The sequence below is a fragment of the Gnatocerus cornutus genome, chromosome 9 (assembly GCF_029298725.1).
Source record: "Gnatocerus cornutus isolate USDA-ARS CGAHR chromosome 9, icGnaCorn1.1, whole genome shotgun sequence".
In the NCBI taxonomy this organism is placed as follows: domain Eukaryota; kingdom Metazoa; phylum Arthropoda; class Insecta; order Coleoptera; family Tenebrionidae; genus Gnatocerus; species Gnatocerus cornutus.
The window spans coordinates 6,473,616-6,496,844 of NC_142241.1; the positions used below are offsets into that span (position 1 = coordinate 6,473,616).

At 35.9% G+C, this 23,229-nt stretch overlaps 1 protein-coding gene across 9 annotated transcripts in view; it reads right to left on the reverse strand.

Annotated features, from left to right (window-relative positions):
- Nucleotides 1-23,229, reverse strand: part of rut (adenylate cyclase rutabaga) — a 47,978-nt gene that overhangs the window by 6,958 nt on the left and 17,791 nt on the right. For 5 of the 9 annotated variants that reach the window (XM_088046598.1, XM_088046604.1, XM_088046599.1 and 2 more), the window contains exons 2-11: nt 20,361-20,982; nt 17,584-17,733; nt 16,069-16,187; nt 12,710-12,821; nt 10,936-11,222; nt 6,895-7,039; nt 4,227-4,409; nt 1,858-1,938; nt 1,517-1,597; nt 901-1,086 (exon numbers count right to left, since the gene is read on the reverse strand). In XM_088046598.1, coding sequence (XP_087902724.1) covers nt 901-1,086; nt 1,517-1,597; nt 1,858-1,938; nt 4,227-4,409; nt 6,895-7,039; nt 10,936-11,222; nt 12,710-12,821; nt 16,069-16,187; nt 17,584-17,733; nt 20,361-20,915 — 1,899 coding nt within the window. In that variant the 5' untranslated portion in view covers nt 20,916-20,982. The remainder of the gene's footprint in view (nt 1-900; nt 1,087-1,516; nt 1,598-1,857; nt 1,939-4,226; nt 4,410-6,894; nt 7,040-10,935; nt 11,223-12,709; nt 12,822-16,068; nt 16,188-17,583; nt 17,734-20,360; nt 20,983-23,229) is intronic. The other 4 variants (XM_088046605.1, XM_088046603.1, XM_088046600.1 and 1 more) reach the window with 3 other exon arrangements.

Consider the following 23,229-nt stretch of genomic DNA (forward strand, 5'->3'; position numbering starts at 1 on the left):
TCTCGCGTTCATTTTATACGAAAGACACAAATATTTTATATGAAAAAAGATCAAATGTTTGTTATGAAACTCATGAAAATTTCATCGACTTCCTTTGTGAAATGCAAGCGGAGAAAATGGGACTAAAATTACATGTTTCGAACCAGTTAAGAGTTTGAAAGAAAATGCGTAGCGGGTGGGAAATTACGCGGCAATTTTAGTTTGACTTTTCTCTTGCGATTTTTGCACCACCTTTGCGTTCCTTTAGTCCCGGAAATACTTAAGATCGCCCGGAAATCTCAAATTTTATTAAATCGAAGTCAGGTGACTGAAATTTCGTCGCGTTCAGCTTAAATGAATCGATTTCTTCTTCGGTTTTTTGGTCTGAAACTTTCGAGTTAAAAGTAACGCTTTCAAATATAAGCCAAGAACGAGTTGTAATCGTCCAAGTTTTAATATATGTCCCAGTTCCGGATGTATGACGCCCCGGAATTTGCCCGGAAGACTAAACTTTAGCCGTTTTCTGACTGAAATTCGATATTATAGATCGAAGGAGCAAAATTTTTAGTCCTAAGAGAGTTCTGAGGAATCCGCTCCTGCTTCCTGGTATTACAGTAATTCTAAGCAGTAACGATATATCATTCTTATTAACTCCAGAAAATGAGAATCTACCTAATACAGTATTGCAGTTTACTTCATTAGAAATAAATCAAGCGCTGTAGTCAATTAAATCGTGAAACTTGCTCGGAATATTCAATAGTATGTCTTGCCTTCCTCTAGTATTTTAACACTGAATCCGAACCGCGTTTGCTTCCCCGAATTCAAACACAAACTTTGAAAGTAATTTGGTTAAGTTTAGTTCTATGGTAAAATAATTTAACTCAGACATGGAATTTAACCTTATCAAAACTTAATACTGACCTGGTTTTCCTTGCTGCTGTCTTTAAAGCAAAGAGTAAACAGGTTAACATGGGTCGACTTTTCTCTGTCAACACTCCTCGCTTCAATTGCTTGCGCCAAGTATTTATTAACCCTGTTAGAGGGTTGGTGGTAAACACTGGAGTGCCTCTTTTTAAACGGTCTTTTGAATTTTTCCGTGACTTTATTCTAAAAAAACAAGAAATTAAAACCAACGTTGTGATGCGGTGGGAGATGTTAATGAAGCTGCAAGCCTTGTCGTGTGTTGTGTGTTGTGTTTGATAATGTCTAAGAAGCTGTATCGCGTTGTTATCAATGTTAGTTGTTAGTTTGTCTGTCGTGGAAGTCCAAAGACTACAGTGTCATGTTATTGACAAGGTATTACTGACACTCGACAGTTCTCCAGGAGGAGGCACACTCAAATCCAAAAAACCAAGAACAGAAGTTAGTTAGATGGTCTGAAGAAGTTAATAGTTCATACACACCGGGACGGACTGCATCTAAAAAGCTATTGTTTGTGTGGTTCTTGTGCGTCTCGGCGTGCATGCAAAGAAAGAATCGGTAAACACTGTTTCTATGAAAATGTTGACAAAACGCAAAGCCAGTGAGTGGAACTCACATTGGTCTCGGTATCTGGGGAGCGTGTTTGTTCTGTGGAGGGTGAGATTTCGGCATGGAGCACCCTCTGCAGTTCTAGCACCTATAAGCCACATTAGACCAACTAAAGACTACTGCTACACGTTAGGCACATAAATACCGGACATGTACACACTTCTTTCCTTATATTAAAACACTGAAACAACGAGCACCCCAAAATATCCCCGCGGGAGTTTTCTCATCCCTGATATTTTGGAGCGCGTTTTGCACGGTCTTCTTCAGGCGATCAAATCAAAATGAAAAGGAACATGATTGTGGCACAAAAGCTGAATGATAGTGGTGCAATGCAGCTACGAAACTCACTTTGCTGCTAGTTTCAGCAGGGTGCTGGGACGAGTCACACGACGAAGGGTCCGCATGGAGCACCCGCTGCAGATCTAGCACCTATAAGCCACAAATTGACACCAAAAAGACATCACATTCAGCTACAAAACAATTCAATGAAGAAAATGAAAAATAAAACTTCGTTTTCTTGGGGTTAGGATGTACAATGTGATGTGTTACGATTATAATGACTGACAGGCAGTAAGTATGAACACTTACCACTATTATAGTCTTGGCTACTCACATTACGTTCTAAGAAGTTAAGTGTTTGTGAAGAGATACAACACTTACCGCATCCTAAAATGCAAACAACACCGTCATGCGGTATTACAACATTCAGCAAACCTCAAACTATCTATACAAGAACAGAAGCATTAAATGCTAATTACGTTTTATGCTCGCGGGGGTAGTGAACATTAACATTCAACATCACAGCCGAATCAAGACTACGAAAGGCTAAACCGTAAGCGCTAAATCGCATTGAATTATGCCAACCATTTAGTGCCTAAAGCTCGAACGTTTCCACTTTCGCAATTCTTAAAAAAGCGAGCAACTGCGTTTCATAAAAAACTGGCATTGTATCGAGTATAATCAGTTAATACAATCATTAGCGTTTAATGTTTAAGATGTGCAGATCATGGTTTACCTCCCCGTTACTTCAATTAAATTGAACAATGCCATGTAACGGTGACAAATCCAGGATCTGTCTGATACAGATTGCCACAGAGGTGTCCCGGAATTTGATAACACTCATAATGCATCATTGCCAGTTCAAAATCACTGTACTGTACAAAACTGCGCTTGATATTTCATTCGGGAACATCAGAAAAGATAATGCCGAAAGAAAAGTAGTTTTAAAACTTCATTACGCGAAAATGGCCAACCGCTGCAAAACAAATGCTTTTAGATGTCAACATTTCGTCTCCGTTCTCGCGGTCGTAATTTTTTTTATGTGGGAAAACGCTGTCATTTGGTGTAATAAAGAAAAATCCTTCACGTTCCGTCACTCAACTATAAAATTAACAACAAAAATGTGTTTGCTTGATTGCACTTTTTACAGACTGATAAAGTTTTTATTTTTGGTTCGTATTTTCGTGTTTTAGCATGTTTGATTTTTCAGCTTCTCAGTCTTTCAAAAGTCTTACCTTCTTTGGATAATAGTCACCGTCATCAGCTTGAAATTATTTTTAGATTCTAATCAATAATTCAATCTGAAGCTTGGGAAGATAAGCTTTTGTCGGATTCAACCAATTTTTGTTTAATGTTCTCAGATTTTTTGCTATTAAAACACAATTAATAATTCAAGATTTCGGTTTATTTTATAATGAGAGAAAATGTGTTGTTACCACTTCCAAGTAACGAAATTTTGATCAAAGCACTTTCCGTCACCGCAAAATTTCATTTCAAATATTCTATTTCCGTTCTACAACTCATTTCAGCGCTCAATGCTCTAACAGTTTGTAATTATCTGCTTGAAATCAACGAGATGCATATGAATGTTCCAAATAAATTTCGTCATATTTAGTGGAAAGTCCACCAAATAACCCGAAACTGTAATTAATTGCTCTTGGTATTTGTTCGACGACTCTGTGGCATCCTGTTTTGTGTACATTATATAAAGTGCCATTAGTGCTCGGTGCAAAAAGGAACATATTAATATAGAATGATGTGAAAAAAGTTGTTCTTCAACTTTTTTTGAGGTGGTAATCGAGCATGTGCTAATGCAAGATGGACATTAATAAGAACATTTCTCATTTAAAGTCCAGTGTAAATGCATTCCTCTCGGTGTTCCTGTAAATCTTAAGTCCCTAAGATAATTAAAGAAAATCTGTGCACATTTATGGTTCGTAGTGCAGTGTGTAATAATAAATGCCAAACGTTTCCAGTGCGAGTGCTGCTGTAACGGTTAGAGGAATATTTTGCATATGAAAGTGAACAACTGTGCAGAGGTGCTTAAAAATTAATAATAAATTAAAGTGCGTTGCATTAATCTCTACGTTAAACCAGGTTAAGTCAGTTTCTCCACGGACACAGCATGGAAAATCCATATTGGTGATTGTTGTCCCAGATGTCTCGTCAAAATCACAAACCTGACAACCCCAAATTGTTTACTTTCGTTCATTTTATTGATCGCTCCGTCAATATCTTACATTACAATACCAACAATCCACCACGCACTTTGTATCCACCGATCAATCAACCACTAATTACCATTAATCATGTTCATAACCAGTGTAAAAACACCGCAACTAATTAATGTATAATCATTCGAATTACACGCTAATTAAGTGATTTCTGCCATGTCCGTGGAAAGTCGCCACCACATTTGTACGTAAAAGTCAACTTACCTTCCTGGCGTTAGTGGACTTGAGATCCGGTTGAAGGGCCATGTTGGAAAACGGCACTTCCATCGAGTATTTGATGGAGTGGAGGAGTTGGACCACCACGTTTGACACATTCTTGAAGCTGAGTTTGCGCCTCTGAGCCGCACCAAGAGCCGATCGGACCTGCAGCGTGTTGAACAAGAGTGGCTGGAAGAGATCCACCGGAAGGGCCGGGGAGGGCAGGTTAGTCACAAGGGTTAGACACAAGCCCGGTCTAACTACAGGGCACAAAGGGATACAATCTACTAGTCGGATGCCAGGAGATACTGGTTTAAGGGCTGTTAAATTAGGAGCTCTTGAGGACTGTTGCAAGTGGGTACAAGATGAGCTGTCGTTTCAATCGATTCTTCAGCTGCTGGATTCTAACTTATGTTCAAATTTTCATGGTTTCACGTTTCAGATCGATGAACGGCTACGATTTTGGAATTTTGTACGTTAATAACGAAATTGAAATAAGGAAGTCCTGAAAGTTTCAAGCAATAATCCAAAAAATTAATTAATTACAGAAATTGATAAAAAGGTTTCAAAAATTGTTTTTTTTTGTCGTTTACTTACAATATAAATTTTTTTAACCTCCCTCAATGTAGGTCAGATTTTAAAATTTACTACGTTTAATAAAGAGACTAAAATAAGTAAATCCTAAAAATTTCAAATCGATAAGTCAAAAAATTAAAATTTCTTTCACTCCAGCTATAGTTTTGTAATTTGGTACAATTAATAAAGAGAATAAAGCAAGTAAATCCTGAAAATTTCAAACCGATAAACCAAAAACTGCATTAATAACAGGAATGAAAAAAAAGGTTTAAAAATTAAGAATTTTTCGTTGGCCCGCAATGTTAGTTTTTTTAATCTCTCTGACTGCAGCTAAAATTTCGCAATTTAGTACGTTTAATTAAAATAAAGCTACTAAAATAAGTCAATGTTAAAAATTTCAAATCTAAAAGTCGAAAAATAAATTACTTATGTACGAAAATTGCTAAACTGATATCGAAAATTGCCAATTTTTCATTCAACTTGAAAATAAAATTTCTTCCATTGCAGCCATAATGATGTTATTTAGTACGATTAAGAAAAAGTGAAAATATCCTGAAAATTTCAACTGGATAAACCGAGAAATAAATTCTTTACAGAAATTAAAAAATCCGTTTCAAAAGTTGGGAATTTTTCGTTAGTCCGCAAATCCAAATAAATCCTAAAAAATTCACATGAATATTATTTGTTTAAAACAAATCTCTCTCGCTGAAAACTCAACTTTTATTCATTTATTTGTTTACTTATTTATTTACACTCAAAGTTTTCAACATTTTCAACTGCAACATTCTCAAGAGAATAGCAAAAAGAAACAACTGGAAAGATTTGTGCGAACTTATTTTAAATGAGCAACCTTTCCCAACTGGTTTGAAATCAATTTAAGAGCCCGAAACAGTGCATTTTCCCCAGGATAAAACTACAAAAAACGCTGGAAATGCAGGACTCAATTAGGTTTCCCAACATTTTAGTGTCAAACACACAAAAACAGTATTAATTAGATTTTTCTTGGGCATCCGACACTGAAAGCGAATAATTAAAATTTCACTAGATAATTGAATCCATATCCATATAAAAACCTCTTTGGAAGAGATTTAAAAAATAGTACAAAACTTTATTATAAAAGCTTGCATTTCCTGGAATTTTAGTGGAGAATGGAAGTTTCAATTAAACGCTTTCGAGAGGAATCAACACACAATATTAAGTATTTTTGTTATGTAATGTAAACGTAAAAACACACTGGAAAAATGTGCTACAATAACAGAAGATAAAGTCATGTGGAAGCTCTAAACAAAAAGTAGGAGGAGGAAGAGTGCATCAACCGTGCAGAAAACAATAGACACATTGAAACAGTGGATTGTGAGGTGAATATAATGGTGGAGCAATGGAAACAAGAGATTATTCACGATACCTGGCAAATACAAAACGCGTTGTTTTCTTAGTTTTATTCGGTTTCATCTTTGAAAACGAGAGAGTTCAAAGGTAAACGCACCAGGTATTTGCAACAGATATCGCTAATAAAAAATGTATTAAAATATGAATTTCAAGGGAAAGAGAAACAGAAATATACTTCCCTTGCAATACAAAAGAATGCAATCTTCATTTACAGATTACGAAAGAGAGAAAAAAACTACTCGCTTTGACTTGAGATTTTGATAAATCAAAGACGAAGCAGCTCTGAAATGGCACCAATGGAAACCGTGGTTTTAATTTCGCTCGAGTTATTATTTTAATTATTTCCCGCCCCAATCCATCAGCTAATTGTATGTTAAATATGCTCATCACTGGATACCGATGGAGTGCATCAGCACACAAATACAGCAGGAGGCATGTGGCTAATTTCCGGTCTCCACGCTGTCGCAAAAAATGCGGTTTTTGACTCGACTCACAAACAGTTTTCATTAATCCGAGATCTGCTGTTGAAATCGCGATGTACAAATATAGACATAAGTAATGAACTTGTTACCCACGCGAAACTTTTTTCTTTGGTAACCTTTCAGTGCAGAACCGTTCGCGTCAGCGACAAATTAAACATTGTACCATTCCAGAGCTGTGTAATTGAAAATGAATCATTCATAATTGCCATTTGACACATGATAAGTACCTTTCTTCGGCGAGCTGGAGGCACGATGAAATACGTTGTGACACAGTGATCCCTCAAGTACTGATTGCGTGTCGCCCCGTTTCCTGGTTCTACCTCGTATTCGCCCCCCAAATAATCTAATGTCGCTTGGGTGATATGCACTCTCCTGCAAAAAAAGAAATGCGTGGAATATATAAGAGCACTCAACGGAAATGTAAACGCGGGTTTAATTTTAGTTGAAATTTTACAGTAACTTCATTTAGTATGTGCATATTTTTATCTTGACACTCGGGTGAAAGGTGATGAATGTTAAGTTTGACTATTGAACTGTAAATATTTAAAAAATGGACTTCTAAGGTTAGACGATTTATTGGCGAAGAATGTGTTTCTGGTAAGCTTTCAGTCGTATCGACTAAGAAATGAGGCTGTTTTAATGTAATGTTAAGTGAAGTAATGCATGGAGTTATCGGGGTTATTTATTAGAGTTATCGGCAGACGCAAGTTAAATTTACGGTAACGGCCTGTAGCGTTCTTGTATGTGATAAGTTGTTATGATGCTAACAGATAACTTTCTGTAGCAGCGGACGGTGGAATTTTGAAGAATTTTTAACTTCTAAATCATACATTTCCAAACTCTTCGTTCTAATTGCTCCGGCATTAGTCCAACCCATTGTAACTTATCTTCTAATCCTATAACGGCAATTCAAATACTCTCTTTCCTAATCTAGCTGCAGTAAAGATGGCTGACTTTAATTCCTGCAGCAGCATCATCTAAATCCTATTAGACAAGCATTATAAGAACCTCATCGTCATTAAATAAACGAGTGAATGTTTATATTTTTTCCCAAGTAATGCCTCGTAATGAGACGGGTCTTTTTAACTTAATACTTTGATAAACTAGTCTGGTTAACTGAACCATATTAGAATCGCTTCTTTCAGTACCATTATCAACGTTAAGTGGGGATTACAGTGCAGTTTAATCAACGTGGAAATTATAGCGTCTTATTTAAATAATAGTGTAAAGAGACAGCAGCGAGATTAGCATAATCGTTTTAATTTATATTCACCGCGTGTTCCTGGTGTTAAATATTTTTTTCAGGGCTGCGGTGATAAGATAATTAAAACTGGACATGTTTCCCGTTAGATGAAAAAAAGTTTCTTAATTTAGATAATAGACACTGGAAAAACGATCAAATATGACACGAAGCGCTCGTTACGTCTTCCTGAAATTTGGAGAAACTGTAAAGTAAAAACTTCCTGCTGGTACTAATTAATCGTGCGACTAATTGTCTCGTTGCGTAATTAACTCAGTTAATTACTAATCAGTTCCATGCACTAAAGAATCGCCGCCGCTCCAGTAATTTCTACGGTAATTGATACATCCAGAACAGACCATCTGTCTCAGGGGTTAAAATCTGTTAAATTAATTGGGGGTTGGACATACATGTGGGCAGAATCTCTGACAAAGACTGTGGAAACGTAATGTTGTAATAACTTTATTACATCGTCGCTTTTAGTGTACATAAATTCAAATTCCGTGTTTACCAAAATCCAAATATCTGTTTTCAACAATTATACAAGAAGTAAGTTTTTTTAATAAACACGAAACATCGGGAAATCATAATTAAGTGGAGTTTGTCTAGGTGATGTAACTTCAGCTCACGTCTTAGATTATTCGAATGGTTAAGCAAATTGATTGAAAGTGCACCGGCTTCACCTGTGGGTAATAATTTATCATCGAGCTTCACCTTTGCACGTATAAATTGCAGTCATTGCCGCAAATAAGGTCACAAGGACAAGACCATTTTTTAGTGAAATGAAGCTGCTGGCTGCGTGGTGCAGGCATTGCCAAATCGAGTTGTTTGTGGGGAAATTTTGGGTTGTTGATCACGAACAGAATGTAATAAATCTAATGAAGACAGTTCTTCATTTTATTGCAGTCAAGAATTTAAAATGCATCAAAATATGTAATAAAGGTGATTTGTAATTTTCCGCACTTCATTTCTACGGTTGTTCAATCTAAATTTAGACATCCGCCGTACAATTTAGTGACGTCAAAACTATTAATATTAATACTTGCCATTATAAATTACACCTCTAAATACAGTAGTTCTAAAAATATTGCAGAATTTATTACTACATTTTTGTGCGAAAGAGAAATTTAAACTCGCTATTTTTTATTGACATAATTAAGTAACAAAGATCGTAATTGCTTCAGTTTCAACTGGTTATTATTTAGTAAAACTGGAATAAAGTTTTACGGAACGACTAAAATAATAAAGTTTAATTTAGGTAGCACTTGAATTCAAATGCTGGGTTTGTTGTTTTTCCTTCGCGTGAAATAAACGAATTGCAGCTCGCATTTGCAATTTCTAATTGAATATTGTGTAGTTTATGAGGTTACAGTAAGTCTCCGAGCATCTTCTCGAGATTCGAAATGCTAAAAATATCATTTCATGGCTTTTATTACGTTGTAGTGGAAATTTTTAGTTCAAAATTTTAAAAAATTAATTTTACTCTAAAATTTTGGAATTTAGCACACTTGAAGAACAAATCAAAAGTAATTACAGTATTAGGATAAAAATCACTACAGTTACGGAATTGGGTAGGAAGAGGTGGAAATTTTTGGTTCTTTCTCAAAATAGAAATTCTTAAAAATTCGATTTCTTGCTCTAAAATTTTGGCATTTAACACAATTAATAAACAAATCAGAAATAATCAAACCTCAAAATTTTACAGTTTTAAGATAAAAGTAGCAAAGTTACGGAGTTTAAAAAGAAAGTGGTGGAAATTTTTGGTTTGTCTTCAAAATAAAAATTCTTAAAAATTCGATTTCTAGCTCTAAAATTTTGACATTTAGCACACTTGATAAACAAATCAAAAATAATAAAACCTACAAACTTTTCTGTTCTAGGAATAAAATTATTAAAGTTATGGAATTTAGCAGAAAGTAGTGAAAATTTTTGTTCGTCTTCAAAATCAAAATTCTTAAAAATTCGATTTTTTGTTCTAAAATTTTGGCATTTAGTGCATTCAACAAACAAACCAAAATTAATATGTAAACCCTCCAACTTTTACTATTTTAGGATAAAAATTACCAAAGTTACGGAATTTAGAAGTGGTGGAAATTTTTGGTTCGTCGTCAAATAAAAATTCGTAAAAAATCGATTTCTTGCTCCAAAATTTTGGAATTTAGCATACTTGATGAGTAGACCAAAAGTTATAAAACATCCAAATTTCACTGTTCTAAAATAAAAAATACCAAAGTTACGGACTTTAGCAGAAAGTGGTGGAAATTTTTAGTTCGTCGCCAAAATAAAAATTCTTAAAAATTCGATTTCTTGTTCTAAAATTGTAGTACATAGCACAGTTGATGAACAGACCAAAAGTTGTAAAACCTCCAAATTTTAGTGTTCTAAGATAAAAAAGTTTAAAAGTTACAGAATTAAGTAGAAAGTGGTGGAAATTGTTGGTCCGTTTTCAAAAATCAAAATTCTTAAAAATTCAATTTCTTGCTCTAAAATTTTGGCATTTAGCGCACTTGATAATCAATCAATCAATTAAAAGTATTAAAACCTACAAAATTTATTGTTTTAGTATTAAAATTACTAAAGCTATCTCTAAATCCTGGTAGTCAGATTTAAGTGCTGTGCTTAAAATTCGGACATGCCCAAAAATTGCATTTCTTTCTTATTAAAATCGGTGGTCATAACTGCAGGTTATTTCTGAACGGATTTTGACTTAACAAAAATAGTCTAAATTATTAATACCGGCTGTCGAAAAATATTTGTTTAAAAACCCGCTTTTAGATCCGAAAATGTTATTGTAACAATTGTAAAATTTCTGGAAACTACAATAACTGTCCAACTGTTTTATTACCCTAAACATTCCCAAGGAGGTCTAAAAATACAAATTTACTGCAAAAAACACATAACCAAGTTACATTAAATTACGTAGCCCCTCTATTCTCTCGATCCTTGATCAAACCCTCCGATAATAATACCTATTTTCCTCGTAATAAAGTGGAGTTCCCCTAAATCTAGTAATACCATCTTTCCTTACCCCGGTTCGCCCCCAGCTTCCATGTTGTTAGCTAAAGTAACATCGTTGGACCACACGTCATATTGCCACTTCCTCAGCCCAAGTACTCCACAAAGAACTCGTCCCGAATGGATTCCCACTCGCATGTTAAGTTGAACATCCGTGGCCTCAACGACGCTGGCGATGGCGTCGATCATGTCCAAACCCATTTCAACGGTACAATGAGCGTGATCTGAACGAGGTTCTGGTAAACCAGACACGCAATAATAGCAGTCTCCGAGGATTTTGATGCGCAAACAGTGGTTATCCTGCAAAAAAAAACTCAATCGTCAAAGAAAAAACGATGCGATATATGAGGCGAGCGCACCATTAAGAAGATCGGAAGAGACGCTTTATCTAAATTTCCTCGCGTTTTTCCCCTTAGATATATCGGAATATAAAACAGGTTCACCTCGCGAATTTCCATAAATAAAATATTGATACAATGTCCTTTGGAGTGATGGAGTTGTGGGTCGCTAGAATTGGCGCCAGACGATGCGGGGTTTGACAAGTACATTAATTTTTGGTAGAGCATCCACGCAAATTCCTAACATTACTCTATTTCAAACAGTCTTGAAGTGTGGTTTAAAAACGAGAAGAATGTCCCTTTTATTATAAATTAAAATTTACGACTCTCTTGTCTAGACCATTTTAATGCACTGCTTCGGTTCAGTCCGGTGAGAGGGTTTTCTTACACTCGCACCTCTGCTGTCAGATTATTCCAACCACGCCATTATTTATTGGGACAAGACTTTAAATCCAACTCAGGAAATCCGAAACAAAGAAAACTTAAACTTTTGTTCTGTGCTAGTTTGGAACGAAACTATTAAAAAAGCGTCATATTTTCAACAAAAGGATCAATAGAAAACTCCGAGCTCTTGTTAGCGCACATTTCAAGAAAGTTTCGCGATAATTGGACGGAAGTTTTTAACAAACTTCAGTCTTAATTAAAACAGAATAAGATTATTAGGTGTCGTAATTGTTGAGCTTCTTGTCAAAAAAGTGTAAACTAGACCCATTTTCACATCAACTTGACCCCATCTCGTCTTGGCCCCGATTCAAAATTATTCGCGGAAACGCATTGGGTGCACTGGGAGAGTTTAGCAACATGTCTCCAGCCATTAAAATTAAATTCCACTGCGTTTGGACTCTGAAACCTAATTACCGAAGCCTCCACTCTAATTTTAATAGCAATGCGTGGAATAAATCAAACCCCACATCTAAATAAATGTGTAGATTTAACAAACCGATTCGTAGGAGTGATCGAATTTTTGGCGACGCTGCCCGCTGAATAAATAAAACGAAACAGACATCTCACGTTTACAAAACATATCAGGCTTTGCGTACACAAAAACGTGAATTACTTCAGACAGGATAATTGTTTGGAAACTCAGTTTCGCTCCGTAAAACAAATTGGAAAACTACCGAAATTAAAAAGTCTTCAAGTTGAGCAGATGTGCGCATCGATTATTGATGACTGTGGCCCCAGCAATTTGTCACCCAGACTTGTGACTTCGGTACGATAAGTTTATTTACAAATGTTTATTTTTAACTGCGGTAGGTTTGGAAGCGGTGGTAAAAATAGTACTGATTATGATAACCGACCCCTCAAATAGAAACAATTTCGATTTCTGTTTACTCATTGTGTACATACATTACATATGCAAACACAATTTTTAGTCCCGAAGGCCACAAAAGTGACGGTTACCATTAGCATAAGAAACGAGCACTCTTCCGGTAATTTATCAGTACTTACGTTCGCTAGCTGATCGAATCTTCCGAACAATTCGTTGAGGAGACGCACCAATTCCTGAGCGGTACATTGCGATGCCAATACGGTAAATCCAACGATATCGGCGAAGAGGATGCTGGAAAAAGAATAAAAGTGAGAAGTTTACAACGACGGATCTTTGTTACAATACATGGTGCTGCTTTTTCACATTTTGAGGAAGTTTGAAGTTTATGAGAAAAGTTTCTGGGGATCTGACGGGATTCGTTGAATCGACTTATTTATTTTGTATTTACTCAAATAATTGATGGAACTGCGGTTTGATAAGGACGAGTCGGAGTTTATGGCGATGCAGTCGAATTAAAGAATTTATGGTGCGGTAAAACTTTAATTGCGTGAATTTTGAGAGAATTTCTTTTTCAAATTCAAGAATACGGCGATTTTCTTGTCAATTCCAACTATCCACTATCAAAAATAGTAAACTCTCACTTAATCACAGAATTAATTAAAATTCTAATTTTTGAAAAATGGTGGATGCGCCGGATAAATAAATTCGTAATCTTTAGTTCTTTTAATCTAAACAAAAAAGTGGAATTTAAAATACGAATTTCCTGTACCAAAATGTGTGAAAACAACAAAAATCCGCTGAATCAATAAACCGCAAACCATATTTTAATTTCACATATTACCTCTCAACATTCCACTTTGATGAATCTCTTTAATATCTGCTAGGTTGCACGATAAGACATCAATTCAACTACGATCTCCAAACCTTAATCTATCGCCCTGAAATTGAAAGGACCGGCGAACTTTACGTTGCAGCTGACATTTCGCCCGTATTTCATTCATATTGGAGACTTATTAAATTCAAGACAATAAAGGGATGACATTAAAAATGTGAGGTCAACACGGGTGTGTAAGAAGCGTCCGCGCTCAAAATTCCTCGGTTTTGTGAGCGCATAGATAAACAATAACGGAATAAATTACAGGCGATACAAAGCACACAATGAACCCGTCGGGTATTTTATTACCGAAATAATTTCGTGATTACTGATAACTCGTTTGGCCACAAGAAGTAATTTTGCAAGAGAATTCACAGCAACATGTTATGATCCATGCGTTTCATTGATTGACCTGATTCGGTTTAATTTGATGATCACTCAATTCAAATGAAGTAAATTACATCACAACAAAATTCAATTTACTGGACTTCCAACTATTTCTATTAACGCTTTCTCATTTCATGCTTTTCAGAGCTGTCCAATTTTCTAAACATTTTTCAGAGACTGCTTGTGACACGAAAGAGACTTGATCCGGACCTGGTTTAATTAAACGTCCACCCAATTTACGAAACAGTAAACAAAAGTAGCTTTATTTAAACGAAATTGAATTAAATAAATTCGAAAAACGCAAGCATTTAACAATCATCTGCACTTAATAACGCGTAACTTCCTGCACCGCTGCATGCACAAACAAAGCGGGGAAAATTACATTTGCTCTGAAATTAGCTTGCAGCTTCAGTTTCAGCTTGTGAAATATTTTAATCATTAAGATGAGATTTTTATCTGCAAATATTTCCTGAACTAGAAAATAAAGCTTAAATTTAAGCAGGGCTGCTCCCGTGTTTTGCAAAACTCGATAAAGGTAACCTGAAAGGTCAGAGGTCAATTCGACCGGCGGAACATTTTTATTTTGATTCTCCTTGAAAAGTATGTAAATTTGAATTAAAATAATAGCGGCGTAAAATGAGGTAATTATGCAGCTAATTACCATTTAGATTCATGCTCAAAGAGTGCAAATTCTAGTTTTTTAATTTACTAAGTAAAATAAGTGATGAAATCAGTCTTTGGAACCGGCGCATCCACCAATTTTACGTATTCGATTCTCGTAAAGTGGTCGGAAAATTTTATGTTTTCATCAATCTCCCTTGATAAAGGTTTACAACTTAATGGTATTTTAATGAATGCGAGGGCGGAAAAAGACGAAAATATCTTTGTTCAATAACGCGATTTCGTTGCATTTATTTATATTGTGCAAAGTGCTGCAAAACACGAACGAAACGAGATTATAGTCTGCATTTCAGCTTTTCAAGGACTCGGTGAAAAAAGGTTGAAATTTGCTAAAACGGCGATATTTTATTCAGTGATGTGTAAAATTCACCCCAACAGATTTCCCCCGAAACTGCAAATTTAGAACATTATTTAAATATTTAAATTAGCCTAACACGCCCTTTCTTATCTCATTAATTATTTATTCCTTTCGCCAATCTCTCGTTTCCAGAAGTGTCATTTATTATGGGCGATTTTCTTTTTCATTTTGATTATTAAGGTCTTGTTTCCAAGGGGAGATTTGAGAAAGTGATTTTTGTGTTGCTGACTGTTAACAACTCAATCAAAGGAAATAATTGCATTGGCAATGTATGAACATTTATGGTGCTGTTATGTTCAGAATATCTCAGATACTTCGCGGTGGTTTATGGTTATTTCCTGGAGATTACAATGAAAATAGAAGAGGTCATCAGTCATTAACTGAAAGGTTTCTGAATACTGCGCATATTTGTACAACAAAGTAAGAATTATCTTACAAAAAACATCGAAAATCTTTTGCCTCAGAGTTTACAAACAACCGCCCCATTGCCTTCATGTAGTTACACGTTTAATGGAACGCAAGCGGTTTTTAACGGTGCAAAATTGCCCCACGAAACTCCAAGAAAATTGTAGGTACCTACAATCTCCGTACGAAAAAAATATATTTTTTGGCCTAGCTAGTGGAAATTAACATTTCCCGTTTTAATAGGGGAATTGATCGCATCCTTGCCACAAGACTTCGTTTTTCATAACGCAAAGAACGAATTTCCGCCCACAAAGCCCGATTCATCACGTTATTATTAAAATATCAGATGTTAATAATGAAGAAATAACTACAACTGTCTGCGCTCATAAATAATAACTTAAAAGTGCTTAGCCATTGGCGCGGATATTTATGTGAGATATTTATGAAAGAAATTAATTCTCACTGATGAATCGCCGCGGCTGCACCGCTAGTTTGTGGCCCATTTAAAAAATGATCCTCTTAGCATTTCAACAATTACAATTCCGCCTGAAAAAGACATTTCGTTTCACTTTGTTACATGTTTTAGCACAATTAATTAAAAAAATTGGGCACACGAGACGAGGGTTCTCCACCAAGGCAATAAACGTCGCTGTCGTGTTTGGCCAGAAGTGTAAAAAAATAGCAATTCAATCAGGGGAGAAACCCTCCAGAAAAACATACGAAAAGTTTAATAAAAGTTCAAACGGGAAGTTCCTAATAAAAGTAAAAATAGACGCAATGCGCGTTCTTCTGACCTCTTGTACTGACATTTACATCGTTCATTACCAACTCACCTAACATTTTCATGCTTCTGGATGTAGATTTTGTGGAATTGTCCTTCGACTGGAGAAATGATGTCGTTTTTCATTTCCATTGCGACGTGCTGGGGGAGAACTGATAACAGCAGCCTCTCCTGCAAAAATATGCAAATTAATTACTGCGCACCTCAGAATATTTTAATTCGTGCACTTAGCACAAACGACTCAGGTGATTAATTAAAATTTCATGTCTCATTCTGCGCTCTGACTGTATCAATATTACGTTATTAATTATTCACAGAGTTCGAAAACGAGGGATCAACAACCTAGACAAGTCTTTAACAATTAGAGTTTCTATTTTCTTTTAATACAAATTTCATGACTCGGCTCAAGTTTGTGTAATCAAGCTCCATCCACCAACTAACGAGTTCTTTATATGCTAGGTGTAAAACGATCCAATCGGGTCGTATAAAGGAACTCGTTTAGGTTGCGAGACGCGATTTATTTTTTAGTTCAAAAATATCGAGAAAAGAGATCAAGTGTGAAAAGTGTAATCGTGAAAGAGATTTTATAACTTTGTTGGCGATAAAGGAAAATATTCAAAGCGAAACGTTCGAATTCTAAATCTCTCCAATTTTGAAATTAAATTCGGAATTAAACAATTCAACAAGTTTAACTCATGTGAAATATATGAATTTGCAGCGGCACAATGCCATGAATAAAATGAACAGTCCAATAAATTTTGCATGGAACACCTAGACTAAAAGATTAACGTTACAGGCCGTTGTGCAATTCGTTTTTTCAGTTTAGGAGCAATAAATCTGGGGAGATTCAATATTCTGATTGATTTTCATAAACGCGGTCGAGGCAAAGAAGCAATTTCATTTTCGGATTTGTAAAATGTAAATTTTAATTTGTCGGGATAATTGGTTTCGAATTTTTAAATTTATCTGTATACTTTTAAAATTTATCGAAAGGTTTTCTCATTTTTAATCCGTATTAGAGAAATATGTAGCCGAAAGTGTAAAGATTCAATAGAATTTTTAAAAACCCCAAAAATCGTAAAGAATTCTAGAGATCCAAACAATCCAAAAATGTGAAAATTTTATGGACTTTAAACACTTAGAACATGAGAAAATAAAAATCTAGGAAAATAAAATAGAGAAAACCTTGAGATCAACCAAAGTATAGTTGTAAAATTTAATCTACCTTAAAATTTACGACTCCAGAGCCTAAAATTTAAGAAGCGATTTTACGAGTAGTAAAAATATCTTTAAAATTCTAATTCTATCAAATACCACAATAAATGCTCCCAAAGCTTTCGAAAGTTTGTATTTATTTTAATTAATAATATTGAATCAACAGTAACAAATTCTAAACATACATGTCGCGATAACATGTTAATAAAGCCCACGCCATGGTCATCAAAGCTCTAACTACTTTTAATTAAATCCGTTGTCGACGAAGCTTGAAGCACAAACTTTTTTGATTGATTTTTCAGAAGTGCTGTTTAAAAACATTGTATGAAAAAAATAATAAAAATTTCCTTACCAATTTCTCGTTTTCGTCCTCCATTTCCAACCTGGCAGCTATACAATTCCTCGTATCCAAAAACGCTTTCCGTTGTGCATGCTCCATCAAGTTATGCGTGAAAACGCCAACGACATTGACACACAAGAAAACGACCACGTTGGCACTCAACTGCAAAAAACCCAAAATCAGTTTATTTACTCCCATAATAGCGTTTACCAAAACGGGGGCGAATGGAAGTGTTCAAAGAAATGAAAAACTCAAAACCATGACAGACAACCGCCAAATTTTCCCGACATGTTTCGGATGTCGGTGCTTTTTTAATGTTAAAGTTAATTACAAAGGAAATCTGGCATTCGGCCAAACGTCATAATTGTATATGAAATAATGATGGATGTACTCCGGAGATGTTGCCCCCAGCTGATTCAACTTGCAGTCTCCCACAGATTGCAGCTCTGTGGGGGATTCTCTAGTTTTTAGCAAGAAATTAAAAGTCGCGGTTAGGTGGAATCAACTGACAAATCTAATTTAGAAAGGGAGAGACCCCAGTTTATTACCCTTTGCTCATTAGAGGCAGAAATGTGGGATTTAAAGCGACTGCTAATCAAGGAGGATTTAAATACCGCAAACGCAGAAAAAGCTAGACAGATATCTCCGGAACTTCATCAAGCAAATCGATCCTCATTAAATATTTACATGTATACCGATAATAACATCCAAACTTTACTACCGAGTTGTAAAATTCTTCACGTCGAAAAGTAATTCCTCCATAAAATAATAAACGACGATTTATTGAGTATTTTTTCCACGCTTGGTCTATTTTATATTCTCATCAGACACAATTTGAGCGGCTGAACATCAATTAAACCAAAAAACACGAACACTGTACTTTCTTGGGAAAAACGAACGAGTGTATGCAATTAAATGACGTATGCTTGATTGAATTCTCTTGCAATGAGTTCTTCAGGAGGCGTAATAAATTTGTCGACAAGCAACTCGGCGTATTTAGTTTTTTGCCATTAGACCAATCAACTTCAGAAATATTTCTAATTCTCCAAAGTTATAGCTTTCATTTCCCTTCTCGTTTTTCACCACTTTTCATTTCCCGGTGTTTTAGTTTCGGGTTTATTTCCTCACTTAGATTCTTCATTTTAATACGGAATTAGGTCGCACCGTTAAAATTCTGAAACATGTGTCACTGGGGGATTTACAAAACGTTTCGAGCATTCTCCTGAAAATCACGTACCATCTCCCATGACAACGTTCTTTTTATTTTAATTGCACCGAAGCAGATTATAAAAAGTTTAAACTTTACAACGCCGTCGCTTTCGTAATAATTAAGTAGCATCGATTTTCCGTTGGTAAAGAATTTATAAAAAGAGATGCTGCTTGGTAAAGTAATTTGAGAATATGTGAGCGCTCGTTATTTCTCGCTCAAATGTGAAAGTCTCAGACAAAGCCGAGTGATTTAAATTCAAGCTTAACGTAAGTAGAATTGATTACAAGAAAAATAAATGTAAATGGAAAGACATTGACGTCTCAATGCTCCATTCAAAAGAGAAAAATCCTTGCATTTCTTGACAATAAGATCAATAGAGTGTGTTGCAAATTATCTGAAGCCGTTGCAAGATGCTACTGCTGATGCATATCTAATTGTATTAATCCCAAGTCAGCGAAGTGATTTAATTGAACACATTACAAGTCCGCTTGTGAAAACTTGAAAAGCTGCATCAATGATGGATTCAGTCAAGAGCTTTAACACGACGTTATCGTTTATCATTTCAATTGCTCGGATTATAACTAATGACAGCTGTTAACTGCTCGAAGCACTGATTATTTCGAAACGACTGTAATTTATTATAATAAATTATAGATTATCGAACTACAGGATTTTTTTACGGTTGAAATCACTCAGACGACCTTATTCTTATGATAAAATTTTCAGTTTTATGTGTAATTACCATCATAAATTGTCATGATGCTTATTAATATTAATAATGTTTGGCGGTCGTTGAATCTTCAATTCGTGGTGCATTCTAACTTATTAATTTCAGCGAATCCACAGGATAATCGCAATAATTAATTGTCTGCTTTGTAGGTAAACACGAGCTAAATGATTTGAAATGACTCGTGAAACCAATCCAATATTATCTGAAATATTAATAAGACGACTTCTCCGTCTAAACTCACTGGTAGATCGATAAAATTTAAATTATGAACGATAAAACTTCAGAACCTCTCACAATGTGGACAATAAAACAAATTGAGTTGGATAAAGTTAATTTTCGAAAATAGTTCTGTGTGGTTAGTTGTATAGTTTTAAAAGTTTAGGCGATGAAACTCTGAAATTTCTGCTTTATTTTTGATAAACTTCGCAGAGAGTTTTATCTACCACTTAATTAGAACGGAACTAATTTTAAATTGTAAAGTTGAGTGACGCGACGATAATTAAAATGTTAATCCCACTATAACGTAAGTTCCTGTTGATGTAAATCTGTGGTGGGAATTGAAGATGTTAAAAAAACTCCAAATTAGTGTGAAAAAATCCCTAAATTTATGGTCAAAATTTCCAAGTTTGTCGCTTTAATGATTTTGCAACATCCCTCGTGTTTCCCTAACCGCACATTAATCAAAACCCTGATAACTGTCCATTTCCACAAAGCAAATTCCTTCCCCTTAGTTTCCTCCTCCTTTGTCGCGTGCACAAGACAAATAATTGCACCACCTCCCCATTCATGATACACGACAACATTTTGCATTATTAAACTTCCATTCGCCCTCAACCGGTAAAGTCTTACCTGCTGCCACATCAACTCCTGGAAATCCCTCGCAAAGAGCGTCGCGATGGTGATATGAGCACAACACAACAACAGCCCGAATATCGCCGCAATCCACGACTTCAAAGGCATCATCGCGTACGCTAAGAAAACCACAAAAACCACTTGCCACGTCCCTTCAGCCGCCACCTTCGCCGTCGAACTTGCCGGGTACAACGGCAACGCCAAAGCGCAGAAGATGGCTAAGAAGAACAACACCACGTAACAGACCCATAATAAGTACGCGTCTTGCATAAATCGCGTGTTTAAAAACCCCAATAACAAAGCGAAGAGAATGCAATGAGCGGCGTGGTAGACATTCTGAGCTGTTGGTCCTTGCGCGTAAATCAAGCCTAAGTTTGCCAGAAGTGCGGTTAACACGACGAAGATGGCCACCACGGCTGCCACGCTTGAGTGTTGGAGTTTGCAGATGTAGCGTTGGTAGAGTTGCTCCAGTTCGTCGTTTTCGAAACGATGAGGGTTGAGTATCCTGGTGAGGATACGCGGAGATGTCATCGCTTTGACGCTGTGGTCCATGGCGGTGGCTGAGGAGTTCGGTCCGCTCAAGATAACTTAATGCGCTGTTTGCGTCGACGAGCCATGCCTGTAACAAGAAAGATTTTTGAAAAAAATTCACGATCGATCGCAATCTTGACCGACATGCAACGCGAGAAATGCTAAAATCGCCAAAACTCCAACGATTGAAAGAGTGAAATTACACATGCATGATACCAAAACGCTCGTAACGGCATTAAAACGCGATTTCTGGATTACTCGAGCTGAGAGCTGCATTTAAGAACCTCAGAGGCTTTTATTATCCTGAGGATCGATAGTCCTACGGGATGCGAGTGGAGTTGTATCCCCTAGTCTACCAGACACTAAAATCCTCGGTATCTCTTGCTCTGGTGAAAATACAAAATGAAAGAATCTGGTCACGTTTCATTTCCTTGATGAATTTTTATGTTAAGAGCAATGTCATCAGGCGCCTACAATAGGAGCATTCTTGGTCGTTGAGAGAATAAACTCTGATACTCTGAGAATTTATGTTGACGACAGTTTCTTTTTATATTTCCGTGGTAATTAATTAAAATTTGCTAAAACAAAGGCGATTTTATGGGCTCTGAGTTTATAAGTGACGACGGCTTAATAGTTACGACTTCAAATCATAAATCATCTCGTTTAAACAATAAAGAACATGTTAACAGTTGTAAAAAAAATCCTAAAGGACACCTGGTCGCGCTAAAACCTGCTGACTCACCCTGTACAACTTTCCGGTCAATTTAGAAATCCCCCCAAGTTTCATTAAAATCTCAATTCGTTGCCACTTCAATAGGAGCACCATTCAATTCAAAAGCTCTCTTGTTCCGACAGAGCAATATTTTTACTTTTTTCATCTGGAAAGTGTTTCCTTTATAGTCATTCAAAGTAGCCTCCATAAATCGATGGAATAAACGTCTTCTTTTACAAGTGTCCGGTTTTTTACGATTCCGACTAATTGCGATTTGTTGTAGATCGTAAACATAGATAAACATGCTACATTTTATTACTACTAACATATTAAGCAACGCCCTGTATTTAAATGTCACTGTATTTTACTTCCGCTGCGGCTTCCAACATAAACTCGGGAATCTATGAATGAAATATACACTTACTGAAAAAGTTAGAGCTTTCGCAGGTGAGCGATTTTTTAATCTGCACGATAAAAGCTCCGGCTGAGATCGTTCACCCCGGAGGTCGAGAATTAAATTCCACTGAATTTTTCTAGGCAGGTTCGGGGACTTAAAGACAGATAACGTAATAGAGATGAATGTACGATTTCGAAAGCGTAAATGCAACTGAGAAAAATTATCGCGCAAGATAAGCACGAAACAAAGCTAGAGAAAGTGGGCAGATAGATATAGAGATAAATTTGTTTATGACGTTTTATACATGTCTTGGTCCAATAAGAAACAAGTTTATTTGTTACAACTCTGATTTGCTGGTGGGAACTTGCAAAAGAGTTCCTCAGAATTGACATATTCTTGGTAATTAGCATCTTTGTTCAAAAGCTGGAACTTTAAATTTGGGTTACTGCTAAAAGTTGGAAACTACACAATTAAATTTCCTGTGAATACAAAGATCTTTATTAATCGAATTATCCTCAAGTTCCTCATTGGAATTATTATCGAAGTTCTACAGACAGACGGGTCCATAAAACGCCAAAAATATTTCCATCCCCTCGAGCAAAAATATTCCTGTATTTTTAATTACAAAGAACGAAATACAAATAAAGCGCACATTAAACTTGTCTCGATGGCTTTATGGCCCTATTTTTAACTTTGCAACGCTTCAGACATGATTTCTTTGCAGCCATTTCAGTTGTGCGAATGCCACGTAAAGTGACCTTAAACTCCATTTGTGTTATCTAGAATTATCGTAAATATTTTCTTTAGAATTTGTATGCACAAAGCCGCCCCCATGCCACCCCCTCGTTATGCCGGCTCCTTTTCAAACGATTCCAGGTGTGAAAATCATGAATAATTCAATGAAACGTAAATTCCGACCGCATTATTTATCATTTTTGAGAGTGCGTTGACACAGGAAATGCAACTTGTTGAACGATACAACCCTAAACAATCCTCGATAGAGATCTACTCTAATCCGGATTTATTTAAGTGCTCCCTTTTCTTTCAAAAATATGCTCCGGTGTTTTTCACCCCGTTCAAGGTGTTTGTATTACCAACCCTCACATGGTGACCTCGTAAATTTTAGTCTAGTGCGTGCTCAAGGGTGTGTCTTACATCATTCGCGCCCTTCCGAAACCGATTCCGTTATTCCGGAGTTTAATCGTATTAAAGCTATTTTAAACTAG